The sequence below is a fragment of the Taurulus bubalis genome (assembly GCF_910589615.1).
Source record: "Taurulus bubalis genome assembly, chromosome: 10".
NCBI lineage: Eukaryota > Metazoa > Chordata > Actinopteri > Perciformes > Cottidae > Taurulus > Taurulus bubalis.
Window position 1 is genome coordinate 7,240,421 of NC_136598.1, and position 21,815 is coordinate 7,262,235.

The 21,815-nt window shown below is 40.8% G+C and overlaps 2 protein-coding genes across 2 annotated transcripts; one reads left to right on the forward strand and one right to left on the reverse strand.

The window, feature by feature from the left end:
* Nucleotides 1–1,260: 1,260 nt before the first annotated feature.
* kiaa0753 (KIAA0753 ortholog) lies at nucleotides 1,261–18,049 on the reverse strand (the record flags this gene model as incomplete). The annotated part of the gene is made up of 18 exons (XM_079224458.1): nucleotides 1,261–1,962; nucleotides 3,581–3,814; nucleotides 8,220–8,340; nucleotides 8,541–8,622; nucleotides 8,822–8,992; nucleotides 9,136–9,207; nucleotides 9,462–9,540; nucleotides 11,011–11,100; nucleotides 12,780–12,932; nucleotides 13,467–13,588; nucleotides 13,815–14,002; nucleotides 14,731–14,908; nucleotides 15,794–16,006; nucleotides 16,379–16,441; nucleotides 16,543–16,652; nucleotides 16,811–17,078; nucleotides 17,195–17,479; nucleotides 18,035–18,049. The coding sequence occupies 18 exons, from the start codon at nucleotides 18,047–18,049 to the stop codon at nucleotides 1,791–1,793; spliced, it is 2,616 nt and encodes an 871-aa protein (XP_079080584.1). The 3' UTR covers nucleotides 1,261–1,790.
* A 736-nt stretch (nucleotides 18,050–18,785) lies between these two features.
* Nucleotides 18,786–20,983, forward strand: txndc17 (thioredoxin domain containing 17). The gene is made up of 4 exons (XM_079225163.1): nucleotides 18,786–19,009; nucleotides 19,217–19,298; nucleotides 20,201–20,276; nucleotides 20,459–20,983. Exons 1-4 carry the CDS (start codon nucleotides 18,865–18,867, stop codon nucleotides 20,525–20,527), a joined length of 372 nt encoding a protein of 123 aa, XP_079081289.1. The 5' UTR covers nucleotides 18,786–18,864; the 3' UTR covers nucleotides 20,528–20,983.
* Nucleotides 20,984–21,815: the final 832 nt, after the last annotated feature.

Here is a 21,815-nt window from a genome sequence, read left to right on the forward strand (position 1 = left end):
CCCCAAAAAGCAAAGCCGAGACTGAATGACAAACAGATGGCAAACAGTCGAAAGCTGCCCAGCTGTCCCAGGTGTCTCCAAATGAAGCCTAAAAATAATTTGACTAAAAGGAACTTTCATGAGGCGTAAAATGCAAACAATGCAAGTATTTGCATGACAGATGGCTCCGGGAGAAAGCAGAAAACCTTCCCTCCAACAGAGCATCATTGAGAGAACAGCAAACATGAGCAATAAGCCAATTTAATCTAATTTGAGTCCGGCGCATCGGCTGAAAAGGTTGCATAAGCGACCCACGTTACAACGAAGCCCTGATGCACCTGTACGGCCAAGTGCTCTCTCAATACATCATCCGTGTTCTCACCAATTCTGAAATTAGCTTTGACAATGAGTCAGTGTTGGCTAGTGGCAAGGTCGAAACCTCTCTGACCATTTGAAATTGTAATATGTGCAAACCAGTGCTAATTCTGGTCTCTGACCTGTGACATCTGCCACTGAATGTTAACGCTTATGCGACAGATGTACATGAAAGTCAGGAGCTAATTCTCTGCTTCACTGACAAGTCTCACAGTCAAATCTGAAGTGGTGCCAACTGAAAATGTATTATCTTTTAAATTTCTCTTGGCAGACTCGTTTGACATTTCTGAACCATAACAATGAAACAATTATCAGAAATTTGCACTTGAAAAAGAACAGTCATTTCCCAGTCGCCAATGTCAGGACAATCTCAGTCCTGTTCGTCAGGGTGATGGAGGCAACACCACCTTCGCTCGAGGCCAACCCGAGTTCTGTCAGTCCTGGTTCAGGAGGAAGAAACAGGGCTCGAGCCTGTGAAAGCCTGCACGTATGCAGACGCCCACGCTAATTCGTTCAGTCACTGAATGTCCCCAGTCAAAGGCTGGTCCCCACAGGCCAATGCAACATCTGGATGTGTCCCCTCCGCTTTCACTGCACGGCTTTCATGTTGCTCTCAAGGGACTCCGACATTCCTTGGTCTGCAGAGTCCGTCACGTTTATTTTCCATACAGAATTGACATTTCTCACCATTATTGTACAGGATTCAATTGGTCGGAGGCCATATTTTATTTGGCTCCGAGAAAAGAAATAAACATGAATTAAGAAAAACGCTTAAGAGATCATTAAAAAAAAAAAGTGGTCAAAACTTACTGGGATAACATGTTAATTAGTGAGGGGAAATAAAGCGTTTTGTTGCGTTTAGACCTTTTATTTAGACATTAATACAAAAGAGGAAATCAAGTTGTCCAACATCGTTTTGCCGGGGAACGTATGCAATTAATTTATTTCCGTATTCCAACGTCAAAATAGAAAGTGTGCGTAATCCTGAGAGAGATTTAAACCAAGTGCAAGGGGAGGGCGGTAATCTTATAATCCGCTGTAATGTCGCAATGGTCTCTCCAAGCTTATCGCAACTAAACTAACTTTCCCAGCGGAATTCAATCACAGATACAGATAGACCAAAAAGAGTCGTGTGAATAAATGCTCCCTGTGCAATTCAACAATCTCCTCTGCTGCGGCTTCATAAAAAAAATCCACAATCTCAATTAAGTATAGATCTTTGTAAATTAACAAAATAAGTACAAATGTATTATGAAAGAGTGAAAGAGTTTCATTCTGAAATGAAACATCCGCCTGAGAAACTAGAGAGAGATTACAAATAATCATCGTCCTTGGTCGACAAAAATAATAAAAGTCTTTGATAATTACATCTTTTGGGCTGAAAGTCTGAAAATACAGATTTTGTACTAAAATAAATACACAAGAAACTGCTACATTCATGATGCCGGAACATTGTATTGGCTGACCGAAGCCGCAGCTGAAGCAGGAGGCGACTGGGTCGGCTGGAGAAACTCTGAGGTGAAGATGGCCTCGGCGTACTCCTCCACGACATCCTGAAACTCTGCTGCCACGTCAGCCAGAGCCTCGGACAGCAGCTCCTCTGCCAGGCTGAGGGAGCACAGGAACACAGGCAGCAGACAAAACAATCGGTTAAACACGGTCGGTTAAATAGACATATATACAAACTTGAATTTCTGCATCACAACCAATAAAACACTTGACTACTATTTCATAAAACTAGAAACGATCAAGACGGTGGTGATGGTTGTAGTATTCCTTAGTATTATTTATTGTTCTGGGCATAGATATGACTATAATTGCAAAAATAGAAAAAGTCAAGGAACTTAGACACAACTTGACAAAAGTTGCACGTGAGCTGAAAAAAAGTCAATCCTCAACCTTGCGTCATTATTTAAAAAAATACTGAAAGTGCGATCAAAACAGGTTTTTGCAAAACAGTGCGTCTGACCTTCTGAACTTGATGTTAAAACAAATTTTGTCGTCCATTCATAAAATGAAGGAAAATAACAAACAATTTGGTGCAGCACCAAGCTAAACTTCAGTGTTTTACACATACCAGGAGACTGGAGCAGGGGCACAGGAGATAAGTGCATGAGTTAATTGTGTGTTGAACTACCGTGACCTTTGAAGATTCAAAACATGAATACTTGCTCTCGACACCAGGCACAGGGTGAAACAGAGTGAGGAATGGATTTGTAACAGACACTAGGAAATATGTATAACACTAATAAGCTCTCCTGAATGACTCAGGATGTTCCAAAATATAATGAAATCACATCACAAAAACTAAATTAGCTTTTCAGTTCAAATGCACAAGTACGCCACAAGCTTGATATTCATGTCTGAAAGAAGTATTATCCTACTCTGTCTTCCTGTGTATTTCCATATGAATATGTCCACAAGTATAACAAAAAATAGCTTGAAGTACAAATGTTTTCTGTCCCAAAGTTTTGCTATTTTGCAATCAATCCGTTAGCAGACAGAATGAACGAGCGAGCTCCACTGCTGGGCGGCTTATTTCTAGAATAGCGGGGGGTTTAGATGTCTATTTGTTTGTGTTCTCTCTGCAAAGACACTGAGGTTATTGGATGGCTTTTCCCTTCACAACATCCTTGTTTTTCCTCCAAATTCAGAAAAGTAAAGATCCATCTCTTGAAAACGTGGATTCATTGATGGGGGATTGTTAATGAGCCAGCGGCACCAGCAATCAGGTCCCATGGGTGGGACTGGGCAGCATCAATTTATCGAGCTGCTCACAATCCCACACACATATCTGTGACGCAGAGAGAGAAAATAGTTTATCTCTGGGAAGTTTAGAGCTGGTATATCAAACGCATTCAGATCCAGTATGTTCCCACAGATGAGAGGGAGTCTTCTGCATTGCACCAACTTAAGAATTCTGTTAAGGATGCAAATTTGTGAGTGGGAGAGAAGAATACTGGTGAACACCAGAGACGCACTATGCAAATCATAAACTGCGTGATCCTCTCAGAGTGGGAAGACTGAACACATCCGTGGACAAAACAGAGAGCAGGGCGGGGGGCAGATCTTGTTTCCATGTGGCTCTGCTTACAACAACTGAGCGTGCGATGCTGCTTATATGTAGTAGAGATATTCTTATAAAACCGATGACATAATTCATTAAAAGCGCAGTTTAAATACAGATTCTGTCACACACAGGGGAGGATCCCTGTTAGTCTTTTACCGGTCTGTGACGGCCCAGGGGTTGAAGCTGCCGACAGCCTCATGGGCCACAACGCGCAGGTAGGTCTCGTAGTCTTCCCGGTACTGCCGGATGTTTCCCAGCATGCCGCCTGGCACAGAGATAGCAGTCCCCCTGCTTCTCACCGCTGCGCCTGGGAACACAGTGTTGTGTCTGGGCTGCCGTTCATCTTGGGATGCCTCGTCGGCCAGGCTGTTCTCAGAGAGGATGCTGTGTCTGAGAGGAAAGACAGGAGGAAGCTCATGAGGCGAGGCAAACGGGCGGATTTCCGCGACACCTGATCGTTCTGGGTAAAGGCTTTTCGAGTGCTGTGGAGAAGAGAAAAAGTCATTTATCGGAGGGAGAGCAGAAGGGATGCGATTGATCAGAAACACTTGTCGTTATAAGGATATAACGCCATCGAGGAGGATGAATTTTGGCGAGAGGTGTCTCTCGCTTGCACTCTTGATCAGAGTAGAGTCGAGGCACAGCTGGGCATTGCCATGGTCAGGCTTTATAATCCCGGCTGCTTGGACAAATCAGCCTGGCTGTTGCGACAGCGCTCTCGGTGCTATATTTAGTGTTGCAGCGGTTCCCAAAGCGAAGTGCCTCTCTATTGTGCTCCACGGCCTCAGCTAAACTTGTTTCTGTTTTGACTCTGGTGGCTGCAAACTGCGGCGAGGCCATAAATATCAAAAGGGTCAGCACAGTCAACTTGGCATCCAGTCTGAAATGGGTCGATTCACAATCTGATGGGCATCTGAGGACCCAGTCACATTCAGCTACCTACAACTTGGCCTACACAAGACATGCACAAAACAAAAATGGATGGACAGAGATTATAGTTTCTCAACAAAAGCTCCAGCCACGTTTCACCCAGGAAACCGGGGACCTGGCAAAAGGACAGTGCCATATGCGATACGTCAAAAGGGAGCCAAGTTGGACAAAGACGAGTGTGACTCAGAGAAAGTAAGGGCCGATTGGATTGAATGTGAGGCCATGACTGGTTGCGCATGGTGTCTACCGAGCAGCCGTTTACTGTGCAACGCGGCATGTTTGTACTACACGTGACACTTGGCCCGTGAGGACAACTGTCGCTGTACACAAAGGGGCCGTGGAGTGAGAGAGCAGATAAAAAGAAACTGCATGAAAGGTTTAGAATATTGCTGAGTGGAGCTTTCATCTTTTCATTGATTTGTTTGACCTGCTGATGCGGCTGCAGTTGGTTGTTCAGCATCAGCCGAGTGTGTGTGTGTGTGTGTGTGTGTGTGTGTGAGACACACAATCGGCTGTCTGTGCTCCTCACCATGGATACATATCTTATCTGGCGCTCCCCCATTGTCTGTGTGGTCGCTTGATAGCTCGAGCACAAAAGCAGCCGAGGTATTGCCGTTTTGGAAACACTCTTCAGGAGGACGGCGCCGGTGTCGTGACTAGCGATGCATAATGGAAGGGTTGAAATATTGCCGTAATGTAAACAACTACCTTTCCACAAGTAGTGAAGTGAACTCTCTTCTGAGAGGTCCTGATGTTGGAAGTCGTGACTCATAGGTAACCACGAGCCTCAGCAGAGACCGCAACCATAGCCTGAGCAACCGGAAACAACTCAATTAAATCTGCTTCGTTTCATCTTTTACCAAACCAGCTGAGAGTAATTGTTTTGAAAAGCGCATTCCCCATCAGTCTTCCCTTCACCGACTACATAAAAGCCCCTGAAATAAAAATCGGGAAGCAATAACCTCAAAGTCATCAGGCAATACAAATTAAAGAAGCTTTAAAAAATGTCTGCTGTCACTAATTTCCTTCCTTTGGGTGTTTAAATGCATGTGTGTGGGGTACGAGATCGCATGCATTACTCTGTTTTCCTTCTGACAGAAACGACTGATGTGTCCCTCTGGGCTGAGAAATGTGGGTTATAAACAGCCAATCAGGGCTGAGACGGCACACATGAATAGCTCTTAGCACATTTCGCTGTTAGAAACCCCCTAAAATCAAACCTTGCTATGCTGCTACACTGAACACTAGAGAGAAGCCAACACTGACGGAGGATTAACACACAAACAGACTGCATGTGTCATTTACCTTCATGCTGATGCAAATGATGTACAAGCAACATGAAAGCATTCTCCTCTTCTCTGTTGTAAAACGTTTCCCTTTCTCCTAAAGCCCTTTATAGTTCATGCTGCACAAACTTATTTATTATCTGATCTGTTGGCAGGTATACAAATAGCTGGGATGTAAGGGTTTGTCACAATCACATTTTTCTTCATCTGGAAAATTAACTTCTCTTAATGAGGTCAGTGTATTGACTCTGGCACCAACCTAAGGCATTATTATTAAATCAAGATTGTTTTTCCTGGAGACTATAATGCAGGTCTTTAGCTCAGGTTGTAGATTTAAAATAACTTTCAAATCAAGGGGTAAGATCAAGAGGGAGTAAGTCATTTTACACACACACACACACACACACACACACACACACACACACACACACACACACACACACACACACACACACACACACACACACACACACGAGATTCAGCAAAGAGGACAGAAAAGAGAGAGCGCCTGATAACTGAGAAATGAATGAATATGACAACAATGTATTACTGTTACTTTTTCTTCATATTTTTATCAGCTATGCCTTTTTTTCCATCTTGTATATGAGGTAAAATGTTGGTTCCAAAAAGGTGTATGTGACCCTTTTCTTTTTCTTCCCCTCATGTCCTGTTACGTGATGTGAAATGTGTCCCCCGGGTCATTTAAGCGCCTGCAACACAGGTCGCCTGCTCATCTACAGTCCGTTTACAAGGCACCTTCTTGGCCCCAGAAGACAGCTCCATAAAACAATGTGCCTAATTAACACACTTCCCCTTTCCATTGCACACCAAATGACTCCCTTTGTCCGACTTTATTATTTCCAAAGGGACTCTTCTCCGTCTACTCTTTGGAAACACAAACTTTGGATTGTTTGCTGGCACAGAAAGAATCCCAATGGCACTTGGCGAAGAAGATTTTAATCAAATAGGTAAATCTTTCCAGACAAAAGTGCTTAATTATCCAAGCAGTTGGCAAGTTACGACTAAATTAACGGGGTCTTCATTCAGAGCGGAAAAAACATGACTAATGTGGACAATGTTTTAGAATCTATGGTACTTATTTTTACAAATAACAACGATTATAAATACTGTCATTGTTAACTGAAGGACTATGCTGATTGATGCACCGACAGAAAACAACAGGCACAGCTGATAAGAGATCTCAGATGTTCCATTAAAAACCTGAACCAATAGTTTAACTTAGAATACATAAACCACTTCAAATTAAGAGCAGACTAGTGCTGAAATGATGAGCTAATTAATTAATTGATGATGTCTTGTATTCTAAAACTTTAGCTCCTTTTAAAAAGGGATTTGTTTTCACTTTGACATCAAAATATTTTTCCCAACTGATCAATGCAAAAAAAGATCCTAATTACATCGACAGTGATTCAATAAAATGGTCCAGGCAGGTGCCGACGCTTTTTCCAAAGGTGCTGTAATTTGGACAGAGGATAAAAGCGATGGAGCCAGGTTTGTCTCAGTTTTGTGCTGCAGGGATTCAGGCAGTTTCAAAACTGGAAACAGGCTGGATACCTTTGAAGAACGAATAAGTAATGACTTTCAACACACAACAACTCTTCAAAAAGACTAGAGACTAAATAGCCTGACTTTCGATAACCCTTGTTTGCAAAAGTAGAGCTATTAGTTGATGGATGTGTTACAAAGACAGAGTCTATGATGAGTCACAGTGGATGTGAGGGCCAAGTATCCAACGAGGGAACGGAACCTGAGACACTGACTTAATTTGGCTGATGCTGCTGCTGCTTGAATTGGTTAAATGCGGCATACTGCTGGCTTGTCTGTGTCAACAGTTTCTAGTCCTTAGACTCTCTTTTCTCCTCCTTCCAAGCTTCTCATTAATTTCAGCAGAAGAGCAGCTGCAGCCAGAGAGCCCTGGGCAGTGGAGGGTCTCTCTGTGGAGTCTGTAGCCCAAGTCAGGAATAGACTGCCCTGGGTACGGGAGCCACCAAGTGAGTTTTTGCAGGATGAATAAGGCCTCCCGGGGGAGAGTGATTACAGAGCAACAACACGTCATGTGGAAGAAAAAACTAACACTAACTGTGCGTCGCTGGAACAACATAAACCACTTTACTTTTCATTAAAGCCTAATTAAACCAATGGTGACTGACTTCCTGTGGATGATGATGCTGCTGTGCTTAGTTTTGAAGCACAACAACACAAGTCCTAAACTGTGCATTAAAAAGTGACCTCGACTCTGTAAGTAATAGAAACTTGTATATTTTACTTGTATTACTTGTATATTTTTACAGAGTGTCATATAATCGTTAGTATTGTGTTGGAGCCCGGCTACTTAGCATGAGGGCTTAGACCTTTAATTTCAGCTCAAAAGATTAAATAGGTCAAACATTGATACTGCTCTCCAGTTAATATTCTGGAAACACGACAAAATGTCCCAACTTCCTCTTGAAGATGAATAAAACAGCAAGGAGGGGAAGTCAATCAGCAAAATACGAGAGGTAGAAATGATGTGTTATACGATTGCAAAAGAAAAACAGGTAAAGGACATAGTAACCCACCCAGTCTCCACAGGTTTCTCTAGGACAATATCCGCTGCAGAGCTCTGAATCGGCACTGGCCTTGTGAGCCTAATTGGCTGAGGAGATCCTGGCCTGGAGCGCGGAGCATGGCACTGGGGTGCTGGGAAGAACAGAGAGGGATGGAGTGGAGCAGGGGGAAGACGGATGCAAAAAGCAAAGAGCAGAGAGCAGAGTAAGAATGACACGGATTTGCCTACTCGTGTCAGTTAAAGCGCTGTCTCCACCTACAGGAGACATTAGGGAACTTTTCCTAATGCAGTTACAGAGGATGAGGAGGAGTGTGTTTGGTGTTTTTTTTACCTGCTGCTCCTGGTCTGTCCCAGTAAAGAGGGTCTGAGTAGGTGATAGAAGCAACCCGTCTCCTCACTTCTTCCTGGTCGCTCTGCTCAGAAAAAAAATATAAATGCATATCATAAGCAAATGGTCCACCTGCCAGCAGACATCATCATCATGCATCAGTAAACAACACCAGACCAACGCTGTCACAGGAGCGCTCTATAAATATCAGCCCGATCACAGGTGACCTTTCGGGTTCGATGCTGACCTTCGGTCGCTTGGCCTTTCTCTGGGGCAGCTCTCACCTGTATCTCCTCCATACGAAGCAGCATACTCTCCAGGGTGGGGGCCTGCAGCCGACTCTGGGCCATGTGCTCAAACTGTCTGTCTGTCTCAGCCGCCCACGCCACCCGCGCTGTGTCCTCCAACAAATCCTCCAGCAGCGCCTCACTCAGCTGCTCAGCACTCCCTGCTGCCTGTGGAGGAAAACACAAACACACACACAAGAATATGAGCAGAATATTGGGCTGAATCGGGGGGCATGATACAAAATTCTAACTTTATTCAATAGCAATTTTCCTCTCCCTTGGGAAGTATTGGCAACCTCGCCGCAGCTCACCCTCTCTGCAGGCTGCTCAGACAGCCGAATCCTCAGCGAGGGGCTGATCCCTTTCCTGGACTCCCCGAACTGCTAAAATGAACGGAGAAAAACAAACTCAGTCCCACCAATCAAGCATCATTTACTTCCTCTCAGTCTATAAAAACAATACCGCTACTCAAAAAGTCAAATTTTATTTGACTTTTGTGACATAAGACTTGCTTTATTTTTCATTTTAACCAATAAGATGCATTGATTGTTCCCCCTGTCATATAAGGTAGCATATAAAGGGAAGGAAAGGGATGGAAAAATCTGTAACTACGCAGACAACAGACAAGTCTTCTTACCTGTGCTTCATCCAGAAGCGGCTGAATTCTCTCTCTGGCCTTCTGCTCAGCCCACTGAGTTGGCGAGACAATTTCTGACCTGTAAACCAAAACACACCCACACTGCAAGCTGTCACAGAAGTTATAGAAATCCAAACACATTTTAATTGGTTTTCAAGCTCGAATGGGTTCGACAGAAAACAGCCGTATTTGTCGGGCTTGTTGTTTGCCAAAATATTAATATTTACTGCAAAAAAAAAAAAAACTGGTCGAAAGCATCAAACTAACACCACTCGGCAGAGAGGCAAACCTTGTGAACACTGTAGTGAATTAATCCTGGTATATTTAACTGTAGAGGTTGATTATTACAACGACTACAGCTGAGATAAGTTTAAAAGGAGAGATTGATTTCAACTATTTGCCATAAAGTTTACTGGAAGATTTATTTGTACTACTTAAAAAAAGTTCAGTCCTATATTAAATGTGTATCAATGCCGTAAAATGTAGAGGCCTGAAAGAATGGTACACCAGGCCATTGGTATACATTTTCTTAAAACATAGTGATATCTTATTAGGGATGTATAGTTACTTGCAGAGATTTTACCTTGTAATTGCAGGAAATACTCAAGTCAAACTAATAATATTAACTATGGTCCAATTCCATTAAGTCGTCGCAATGCCAAGTTCAGCTCTATTGGTTGTTTCTTTGTGTTGCGAGGAAACAGAAAGCAACAAGGACAAACCGACACACTTGCTCTAATGCAATTCAAGTTTTATGGCCCAAATGTTGACTACAACCCATACACTGCTCACGCTATGTTGTTGCTGGCCTTGCAGGATTAAACTGTCCAATGAGTAATTAGGAAATGTGAGGTGATCTATGGGAGCATATGCTCTCTCTGGTGCTGATGGGATGTTGCTGCAATCACAGCCTGCATTATTGTCTGTTCTATTGTTTGTAGGTAATTATGTCCATGCGGTAATTCCCGCTGTAACTGTTCTTATAATTGTGAGGCATGGTGCATTGAGCTGTATGGCAGATTACTGTGTGGATTACTGGCTTGGGTTGGCAGCAAGAGGCATTCAATATTATTGATGGGAAATGTTTCTTCTTCTTAAATAACTTTAGTGGCAAACGTTTATACAAGGCACATTCAAGCATATATTATTATTATTATTATTATTACTAACCAGGACTGAGCAGGGCAAACTGACAGATGCTGCTGCAGTAAAATGAGTTTTGTAAAGGGAACACTACTGCTTTTGTCCACAGGGACTGACAAAATCAACACAAAATGAAAGTTCCTCGTAGTAGCTTTAAGATCTATTCAATTTGTCTCATGAGGAATTTTATTTTATTTCAAAGTCAACTGTTTTAGCTGTCAGCATGCTTTTCTGTGTTGTTTTATATTTCTTGTTTTAATAAACGAGGTTGCAATCTGGGGACAGATGGGATCAATAAAGTATCGTTGTTTGGCTCTATTTATATTCAACAACTGATACAACATTATGACCATCAACTTACATCCCCTCAGATACCGCTAATTCTATAATTATACTTCTTCTGTACCTTAATGCTTGAATGCGTTGAGCCTCTTCTTTACTCAGCTGGTTGAGCTCCTTCAGTCTCTGCATCGTCATCTTATCCAGCCAGGCGTTCCTGTACCAAGCCAGTAATCATCAAATGAAGCAAAATGCAAGCTCAATTAACTATTTCACATAACTACTCATAATACTCATCTCTAAAATCAGGCTGTTAGCCCTCGATTAATTGGAATGCACAATTGTAGTAATTAGGTTTGATTAAACAGAGACGCATGTGGAACACTCAATCAATGTGTCGCTTATAACGACTGAAAACAGGCCAGCTATTAATCACAAAGAGAAACGGCCTCAATCTAGCAACCACCTAGATTAATTTATTGGAAAGAATTAACTTTGAATTAGAATCAGATTATTGCGTGTGGCTCTCAGCAAGTGGGGTCTGACAAAGAGGTTAGAAATAACTCCATGAATACAGAGGAAGGACTCATTAAGATTCCATTCATATTGCTTTTTTTTTCTCTCTTGCCAGGACAGACTTCATGATGTACAGCATGTACGCCTATGTGCAATATAAACACAATTGGAGTGTTGTATTGCAAAGCAATACAACACTCCAATACCATCAAGTGCACCTGTCTGTAATGACGTGGACCTTCTATTGAGGACAAGACACGTCTGGTATGAACGGAACCACTTTACTGGTGAACTGCAGTAGTACAACTGTTAAAGCATTGAGAACGCGCTCTTGCACCCGACATGTATATATTTTCCACACGTAACATCAACATTAGTTAGCGTCAACAAGCACTTATCACTGTACTTTCTGCCTTCAAAGTAAAAGCACTTCCTGTTTACATGCTCTTCAAAATAAGAGTAAATCATGTAATAAAACAAGTTACAACACTGGAAAGGCTTTCAGCCTGGGCAGTATTGTTCTGACCCCAAGGAGGAACAGGCTGTCGGATAAAAGATTCAAGAGACTTTTACTCATGCGATACAATCGCTATTTTGAAGGGTAAGGGAATAGAAAAAAATGATAAACTTCATAGGATATAGTGCACTTTCTGTTTATATAGGCAAAGATGAAGTGGATTTTCTGTTTATTTAATTGCATTTTCAGTTTCTATTTTTTGGGTTATGTGCATTTCTGTTTCTATTTTATGGGAAAAAGTGCCATTAATTTTTCTATTTTTCTTAAACCACTACAATGATTCCTATAACAAGCTGGCTTTGTTCTTAGGAGTCGGCCCCCATTTGGTTTAGTGGGGTCTCATGTTTTCAAAAGCCTGTTTTCAACGTGTTATGCTGTTTGACCTGAATGTCCCCACCATACTAGCCTCTTGTATCCTGTTGTTTGTGGATTTTAAAGTGAGGCATATTTCTTTGGTCAGACAGTGTGAACAGGGTTAATGTTCGTTCAAGTTAATGGCTGAGTTTTATATGCCATTTTGTTTTACATGTTTACAATACACTATGTGGAAAGGCTAAGAGATGCCCTTTATTGAAAATAAAGTGATGAAAGGGCCATGATGTTTGTCCATGTATCTTTGCGGTTAATTTGGACATTTGCTTAAAAAAAAAAAGGAAAGTAAAGTAACTAGTAGTGTAGTTACTTTTCAAATGCAGTAACTAGTAAAGTAATCTAGTTACAATTTTCAGAAGTAACTAGTAACTAGTTACTTTTTCTGAGTAACTACCCCAACACTGCTGAGGAACTATAACATTTCATTATGAAATATCTGATAATTAGAAGAGATTAAAAGTTGGACATGATTTGCAGGCGATGGGCTTCACCTTAATGCCTCATTCTGAGCTTGTGTCTTCTTTTCGAAGCTCAGGGCCGGCTCTGGTCCCAAACCACCGTTCACCAGCTGCTTGGGAGGGCTGGACGAGGGCTTGATGGGAGAAAAGAGACATCGAGGCTCTGGTTTTCTCCTTTGAGGGGATCTGTTGAGGTAATAGCAGTGGGGGATATATATGTATGTATATATATACATATACATATATATATATATATAGATTATAGGGAATAGGAGTGATTTTTTGTGTGCTGTAATTTACCATTGCATATTCCGTTAATATTATTTGGAGACTGATTTGGAAAGGCCTCCAATTACATAGTGAATGGAAGCTATTAGTCCAGCAACACTATTTTATGATGCAACCTGCTCACTTCCACCTTCTGGCTGGAAACTGAACAACCTTTTAGTGTTCTCTCCGGGCACTTTTCCCCATTAAATATTTTTATGTTATCGTGTCATGGACACATTAATTCACAATGCGTTAATATATCCATACTGGAAAACTGCTACCGTGACATTAGAGACTCTACAGTACATAACATAGACAACTATAATGACTTCAGTCATCCAGTGTGCAATGAGGGCAAAAACATTGGTGAACAAGAATAGCTTCTGATTATATATTTTTTTTCTTCTTTAAAAAATAAAATGAAATCAGTTGTAGTGATAAAAGGCTCACCGCTGTGGAGGAGGAGAGTGAGGGGATGTAGGTATCCAGGGCACAGATTGCTCTTTTGGAGGGAACTGGTTCACTCTGAGCTGAGAGGAGACTGTAGGCTGCTGGAAACCTGCTTCTTGTATCTGATTACGGGACAAAAAATTACAAAATACATATTAAGATTGTTTTCATGAACCTCACATTGTTTACATCTTTGAAGTGACGTCTGGCACACCTTCATACGCATTTTTTTACAGTGGGTTTTAATGAAACCAAAATTCCACTGTGTCTAATATTATATGAAGCATTTCTTGTGTGTTACAACATATCTGTATTCAGTATTCAGCTTTGTAGAAGTAAGGCCAACACCTTAATTATAATGTCAGCCTTGCTTCTCCCAGAGTGTAGAGCCCCTCCTTTTCTGCAGGTGGGGTTTGTCTGAGGTCGTCCCTGCAGCTCTTTCTGGGCAAGGCTCTGCAGGCCAGCCCTGAGCACCTCTCTTCTGTTCATGAGCTGGTGAGAAGCAGTTCTGGGCTTCTCTGAGGTCATTCTCTTACCTGATGACATAAATGAAAATGAAACATTTGACTTGTTGTGATCTTAACATATTGTATCCCATATAAAAATAAATTCAGGAATAGCTTTGGCCCTTCATCACTATTAAACATGAGTAAATCATCTTGGAGCCTGGGGGGCTGAGGCATGACACAACACCACACCTCCAATTAAACAATTAGATAACACTCTTGACAACCAGTTGGATCTCTAAGCTCATTGTAGGTGTTTGTGTCATCTCTTCCACATGATGCCTCTCAGTCAACTCACGCTGGCTCCCAGCAGGAGTTGACTGCTCATAAGACGAAGCAGTGGGGGACCAACAGTCAGAGTCCTGCACTTCAGGTCCTGTTTTTCCCATCACTTCCTCGAGGCTCCTTACCAATTTTAAGCCCGGTGCAGCCGTTTAAGCACAGTGGGAGGAACAAACACAACCGCACAAAAGTCCTGAGGTGACTTCCAGATACTCTGGAGACTTAACGGTTTAGCATTCATCAAAAGGCCTAAACATAATGTACTTTCTGGGCAGGAAAATATTGCATAATAAGTTTTTTGTTCAAGAGATAAGAAGAGATAATTGTTTTTATAAATTATATTGATAACTACTGTTGCTGAGGGTAGAAATAAAAAAACAGTATCAAATTACTCATAATGTTACACATTTACAAATGGCTAACTAAAGGGAAGTAAACTCTTTTAAACATGCCAGGCCAGGCAAAAGAGCACTCACCGCGGACTGCTCTTTTGGGATTTGCTGGTTTGCGAGGACCTCGAACAGTTGAGGTGCTGGGACCCTTGGGTGCACTTGTAGGAGACGTGCTGCGAAGAGGAGACTTCCTGCGTGGAGGACGTGCTTGGGCCTGCATCTTTTCGAGCAGCTGCTGCTTATGGAGGGCAGAATCCAAAGTCTAAGCAGAATAGAGTGACAAGACATTAAACAAAGCCTCCATAAAATAAGCTGCATTTGTAGAAATTTCAATTAATAAAACATGTTAGAAAAAACTACAAGATTTGTTTGATTCACCATCCTTTACCAAAAGGGTAACACTTTATAATAACTGCACGCTATGAAGCATTAGTTAAGTATGAGTAAACACTTAATTCATCATTTACAAAGCATTGTTCCACATTTTATGAATGATGGATTCACCATTTGTAAATGAGGTATTGTATAATGCTTCATAGCGTGCAGTTATTATAAAGTGTTACTGAATCATAGGACCAGAGAGAGACTCCTCTAGGCCACTGCTGGCTCAAACATGACCAATTATTATAGAGACAAACAAAAATAAACTTTATAATAACTGCACGCTATGAATCATTATATAATAATTATTTTACAAATGGTGAATCCATCATTTATAAAGTGTGGAACAATGCTTAATAAATGATGAATTAAGTGTTTGCTCATACTTAACTAATGCTTCATATCGTGCAGTTATTATAAAGTATTACCAACAAAAATTGTTTTAAAAAACCATAAGAAAGACACTTTCGTAACAGACCAACAAACCACAAGCGGTGTAGTCATAAAGTATAAGGAGGAAATGATAAAAAAAAGTGACAAAAGTGTATTATATTGTACTTATATCAGCATCAGATTAATGCTGTGGACCTTTCTATACATGATCACACAAAGTAACTGGAAATGTTAACTTAGACTTGAATAACCCTAACATATCACCTTATGTACCAGTCAACGACAGCTATTAGTCTATAACCCAAAACTGCAAAACAATAAAAATCTGTGTTATGGTCCAAATACTTTCTGATTTGTACTTCATGCTCCTTGCCTCTAGTTTCTGCAGGATGTCGAAGGCCATCTCTGAACCCTGTTCTGCATCAACCTTAGCTGAGCACAGAGAGAGCTGGCGAATCAACTGGCCCAGCTCTTTGTGATAAGGGGGTACCTCGCCATGAGAAAGATCTGAAAGCTGGTTGACAACTAACTGTAAGACCCTGAGTGTCCCACGGTGTGCAGCTGCAAGCCTGTTTATTATCGTGGACTGAAAGAAGAACAGAAAGTAAATCAGTTTACCATTAAGTAAAACAGATAGATTGATGAGTTTTGCTCAATATTATATAACAATATTAATTTAAAGGATTGTAGAAGGTGGTAAAATACTTGCACATGAAACTGTTATTTGAGCTTTGCTTGGTCTTTTGTTTAACGCCTCTCATAGAAACAAATAAAACTAATATATTGTGTTTTCACACCACTCATTGGTGTGTTTATATACATAAATGGCGTGAACAACATTTATCTTTTGAGGGACCCAAAACAAGTTATTGAACGAAGTCTTCTAAATGTTTTATCATCATCAACAAATAAATGAGCTCTAAACAGCAATACATGTGTGACAATGCTGCAGACATACCTTTTTAGTGTCACACATTTTCTGGCTTTGTAGTTTCTCGATATCTTCTTGGATCTCTTTTACCTTTTAAATTGCGATTTTGAGGAATAGTGTTTATCAATAAAGAGCTAATTAAAAAGTCAATAAAGGTTTATTTCAATTATATGTGGTAGAGATTTAAATACCTGTTGCTTGAGAACATAGATGACACGTGCTGAGCGGCCTGCCTGCTTCTGCCTGCGCACCTCCAACTTGTCTTGCTCTTCTGGCTCCAGTGGCTCCTCTACTTCCCCCCCTGATGTTTAAATACGATTGTTCATCATTAGACTTAATGTATTATCATATGAAACGTGTACTGATTTTGGTGGGTACAATAATGTAATTACTTTTGTGAAATAATCGTATCAACAGTAAGACACAAGCCTAATGTAACAAGCTGTTGTTGTGGGTTACCTCTGTTGGAGAGCGCTTCAACTTTCTGAATATACACTTCCAGCTCATTTTGCAGCTTGCCGATCTCCTTGCTTAAAGGTACATTTCTGCCTCCTTCAAATTGCCTTGGCCCAAGGTCTCTGGTCGGCGGTGATCGGCCAATCAGGGGCATGGGATAAATGGGACGCTTCTGGGGTGTGTTTGCTGACAATTTGGCTCTAGATCGGGTTGAGGTTTTTTTTGGACTGGAAGTGTTAAACTTGGTCTTATTCGGAGTGGTGGTAAGCTCCTATAGAGAGAGAAAAATACAAATTTACTGAACAAAGCAGCAATAATTCCTTAAAAATGAAATAAACCAGTAAACTATTAATTATAAAATGCGTGCCATTATTCTACATCACTTACCTGGAGCAGCTCTACATCACTTGTTTCATGGAGGGAGGCCTCCTGAGAGGGTTTGGCAGGAGATTTCAAACACCTTCTTCTCAGGTCTCGCTTGGCCAGCTGCACCGCAACCCGCAGTCTCTCCTCTGACAGAGTGGTATAGCTGATGGAGCTTCTGGTGCTTTCCACATTCTCACGCTCCTCTGACGGCGGCGGCAGCAGCCTCTCTATCAGGATAGGGGCTGGCGGCCATACATGGGTGGCACGATTGCTGGTATTTGAAGGGAAGTCTTCATGGAACAATAGCTGTGGTGTGTAAGATACCAATCTCTTAATTCACCTTGTATGTGATACAAACTTCACGTTGTCACAAAGTTATACATTCAAATTCATATAAAAATATAAAGAATAATGGTCCAGGAGAATGTAAAGCAGCTTCAAGGAGTCAACAGAAGGAAGGAGCCTGAACCACATAACCTCCTCTCCACCACTATGGGAACCTGGAAAGAGGACCGGCTACACAAATACATTCAACCGTGCGTTTCACAGCCCTTTTTCAACAAGAATTTGTTTAGTGAGAGCGGTGGGTGATTGTAATATCTACTCTATCCACACTTCTATCGGTAAACACAATATTAGAAAGACCTCTTTGTACAACGCAATACAAACCAACAGCATTCCACACCACAGTCCCATAAATAAGCATATATTGTTAACTTCAATCAAAACTCTCTCCCGCTCTCGAGCACAGTTTCAACGAAATATATCGTCATATTCATGAATGTAGGATGTATTGCAGCGCTGTTGTGTAAGACTGAATCTGATTCGTTAGGTGTAGCACATCAATCCATTGTTGTTTACCTTGGTCTGGGACATGACAGGAGTTACACTGTTTCGGTTCGAACCTGAAACAACCCAGTTTCTCCCTCGACTTTGTGGTCCTTCAGAAACCGTGTGTCCACTCAGCAGGAACTGTGCAGTCATCACAGCGGAAACAACCGCAGAGCTCTGTCAAAAAATAGCTAACAATGCTGAATGCAAAAGGTTAGCATTGGCAAGCTAACTACGCTTTTTAATTATTGGTAAACATTCAATTAATCCCAACATAACCCACTCGACCATCATTTGTATCGTCTGTTTTTAGTTTATGCAGAAATATAAATTATCTATGCACGTAGCGTCGCTAACTGGAAGTGAACTAGCATATAGAACATGGTTAACTTATTCAATATTCAATATTAAGTCAAGTGTTTGAATCGCCGCCATGACGATAACAGACCGCAGCTGAACGGAAGTTACTTTTTCTTTTTTCTTTTTTTTTTTTTACAAAGTACGGATCGTCAAAGAAGTCAAACAGCAACGCAACCGCATTCAAACAAAAACGATGTTCTGTTATAAAATATGCACCCTTCTGCGATACTTTCTTAATGTAGGAATATCTATCTAATGTAGGAGTATCTATTGTGATTAATTAAAATGTAAAACCTCTCTATGACAAATGACGATTTAAAAAGGTTAAATAAAACTAAAGGGACGTGGTCACTTTAATAACTTTTGCACAGACCGGAAGTGGTACTATCAACAAGCTAGTGTTTCTAGCAGGTCCAGTTTTCAGAGGAGTAGTATTTCTGATCACACTTGTTAGTGCTTCGTATTAGGTAGTGCTTTCTCATAATAACTCGGTCTAAACGATGGCCCTGTACGAAGAAGTGGCTGTGCACGGATATGACGAATTCTGTCAGGCGGTATCTGAGAGAAAGGGAAAGGATATTTTTGTGTATTTCTCTGGTAATAAAGACGGCCAAGGAAAGAGCTGGTGCCCGGACTGTGTGAAAGGTAATGCCATATAATGTCTACCTGGAATTAACCTGCATAATATAGTCAATAGATGTGTGTAAGTTACTTTTATTTTGAGTAGATTTGATTAAATGTATGATCATCTAACCGTATGGCACACACTTGCTGTGGTACTGAGATGTTCGTCACCTGCATTTCTTTAAGTGATCTTTACTTATTTTACATTTGGTTCATTGTTCCTTTCAGCGGAGCCAGTTGTCAGAGGGCAGATGACTCATCTTCCTGAGGGCTCTGTCTTCATCTACTGTCAAGTGGGAGAAAGGACCTAGTCAGTATTTTACTCTTCTGTCTTTAATGGCAAACTGTCACAAAACAAGAGCGCGGCCCAAATTAGGGCTGAATCATCTGCTCTATGAAATATGATACATAACGGCCACCGTAGGTAATGAGAGCTCAACAACGTAACAGAACATCTTAAAAACTATTGATTTACAGTCCGACCAGCAGCAGAAAACTCAAATTGATTTGATGTAACATGATTTTAAAACAGCATGAAATGGAAAGACAAGAAATTCTTTGTAATTTGTGAAGCCAGGAACAAGTAGGTACTTGCCAAATTAGAATACAATAGTACGTGATCAACAACATACAATTCGAACATTTTCTGTTGTTCAATTGGCAATTTGAGCAACTAATGGTTTCAGAATTAAATTATGAAGTTAGATCTCAGTTTACATTTACATTTTAGGGAACTGAAAAGCTACAGAGCGAGTCACAGTGAGCTCGGTTGTACAATATTACATTTCTAGACAGAAAGTCGTTCAATAGTCACGGCAGAAGTATTTCTTAAGGAAACTTTATTATTCTAAAAAAAATAGTTTGATAAATGTGCTATTTGAACACATTCAGTCAAAAATATGTATCACATGTTGACCATCTGCATGCAAACAATGGATTTGATAAGGCCATAATGGTACGAGACATATACGATAGAAAAAGGGATTTTCTGCACAATTGTTGAATATTATACATGTATAATATAAATTAGAGCACCAAATAATGCTTATTCATGGGTTTCATAATCATTTACTTCCCCAAAAAATGCAAATGCAGTTTCATGTTGGAAAACCCCTCTTCAGCCTTCCCATGTCTGTTTTTTTTTTTTCAAAAATGGGTACGAATGAATTACATCATCTGCCTAATAATGTTTTTTGTTGTTGCATTCTTTAGTTGGAAGGATTCAACAAATGACTTCAAGAAGACACTGAAGTTGAGTGGAGTTCCCACTCTGCTGCGATATGGCACAGTAAGAATAATTTGCCTCTCTATCATATTGACACGATTAGTTTAGCTATAAATGTTTTTCAGAATTAGAATTAGATAATAAGAGACACTATTCAGGTATCACCCAGTCTTATATAAAATGTTGCATATTAAAAGGTTGAAGGAGTACATTTATCATCCCCCTCCCTTGTAATCCTGTTTCAGCCTCAGAAGTTGGTGGAGGAAGAATGCTTCAAATCCGAGCTGGTGAGGATGATGTTCACTGAGGACTGAGGGATCCTACGCTGTTCACATCCGTCATTTCATAATTTCTTCAATGTTAAACTGTTAAATTCTCCACCATTCAATTCCTGCATTATTGACAACCATTCACAAGGTACATCTCCTTCTGGGATGTGATGCAAATCAGCAACTGTGTAAGTGTACAACCAAATGAATGAGCATCCAGTGTAAGACACAGCTATTACATTAATTCAGTACTTGAACGTCTGCAAAGAGAAACATGAAGAATGGATGTAACTCTAATAGTAATTCTTCTTGGGCTGCTTTATGTGCAATTACTCAATTCTTATTTGTAATTTGAGTTTGATATGTTTCTTCAAATGTAACGTTAATCTAAAACACTAGTTGATTAAATTTTTTGTATTCTTTGGATTTTCTTCATTGTGACCATTTGTATGTGATTATGTATGTTGCCTTGCAGTAAGATTCAAATAAAGTAACACTTGATGTTTATGATTGTAGCAGAAGAAAACATTCTTTGTAGTGATGATGACTCCGATGAAGGCCGCAAGCTTAAAATGTGCTAGTTTCGCAACATTTTTATTCGGTGATTTCCGTTCTTGAAAACTTGATATTTGAACAAAGTTTATATTTAAACTACAAGTTATTTGCCAGAAAAATCTTTACTCTACTTCAACGTCTGTTGCAGCCCGTGTAATGCCCTCTTGTGACCACTAGGTGACAACATATCCATAGGAATAGAGGGTAATTTACCCAAGCCCTAATCTTTGTTAAATTTGCAGAATTATTGTGTAGAGTTATCGAATAAAACAATAAGTGAAATAATCCAATCCATAAGCACTTAATGAAATATAATGTGCATTTAAAACCTAGAATCCAACTCCTTTTTGATCTGAAATGTACACAAGTTTGAGTATACATATCAAGATTAACCTGCATTTTCTATTCTAAACACATAAAAAAAATCCCCAGACTATAGTGACAAAGTGCCATATATGTAGCTAGAATAACCAGATGCCGTGATTAAAGCAGAGGCTTTTATTTTTGGTGTGTGTGTGTGTGGGGGGGGGGGGGTCGACCGCTGTTGCAGTCGGGGAGATTTAAGCGGAGCGCATTCCTGCACAGCGCTCACACCGGAGGACGCGCCGCGGTGAGACGCAGACCGCAACGCCTCACAGGGGCTCACAGCGCACCGAAAACCTCAAATTGGAGGTGGGAGGAAGTGCCGGGTGTCGCCCGAACACACAGCGGTCACATGTGCAGCAGCCTCGGCCGAGGGTAAACGTTGTGTGTGCTCGAGGAGGACCTGTGCGCCGCG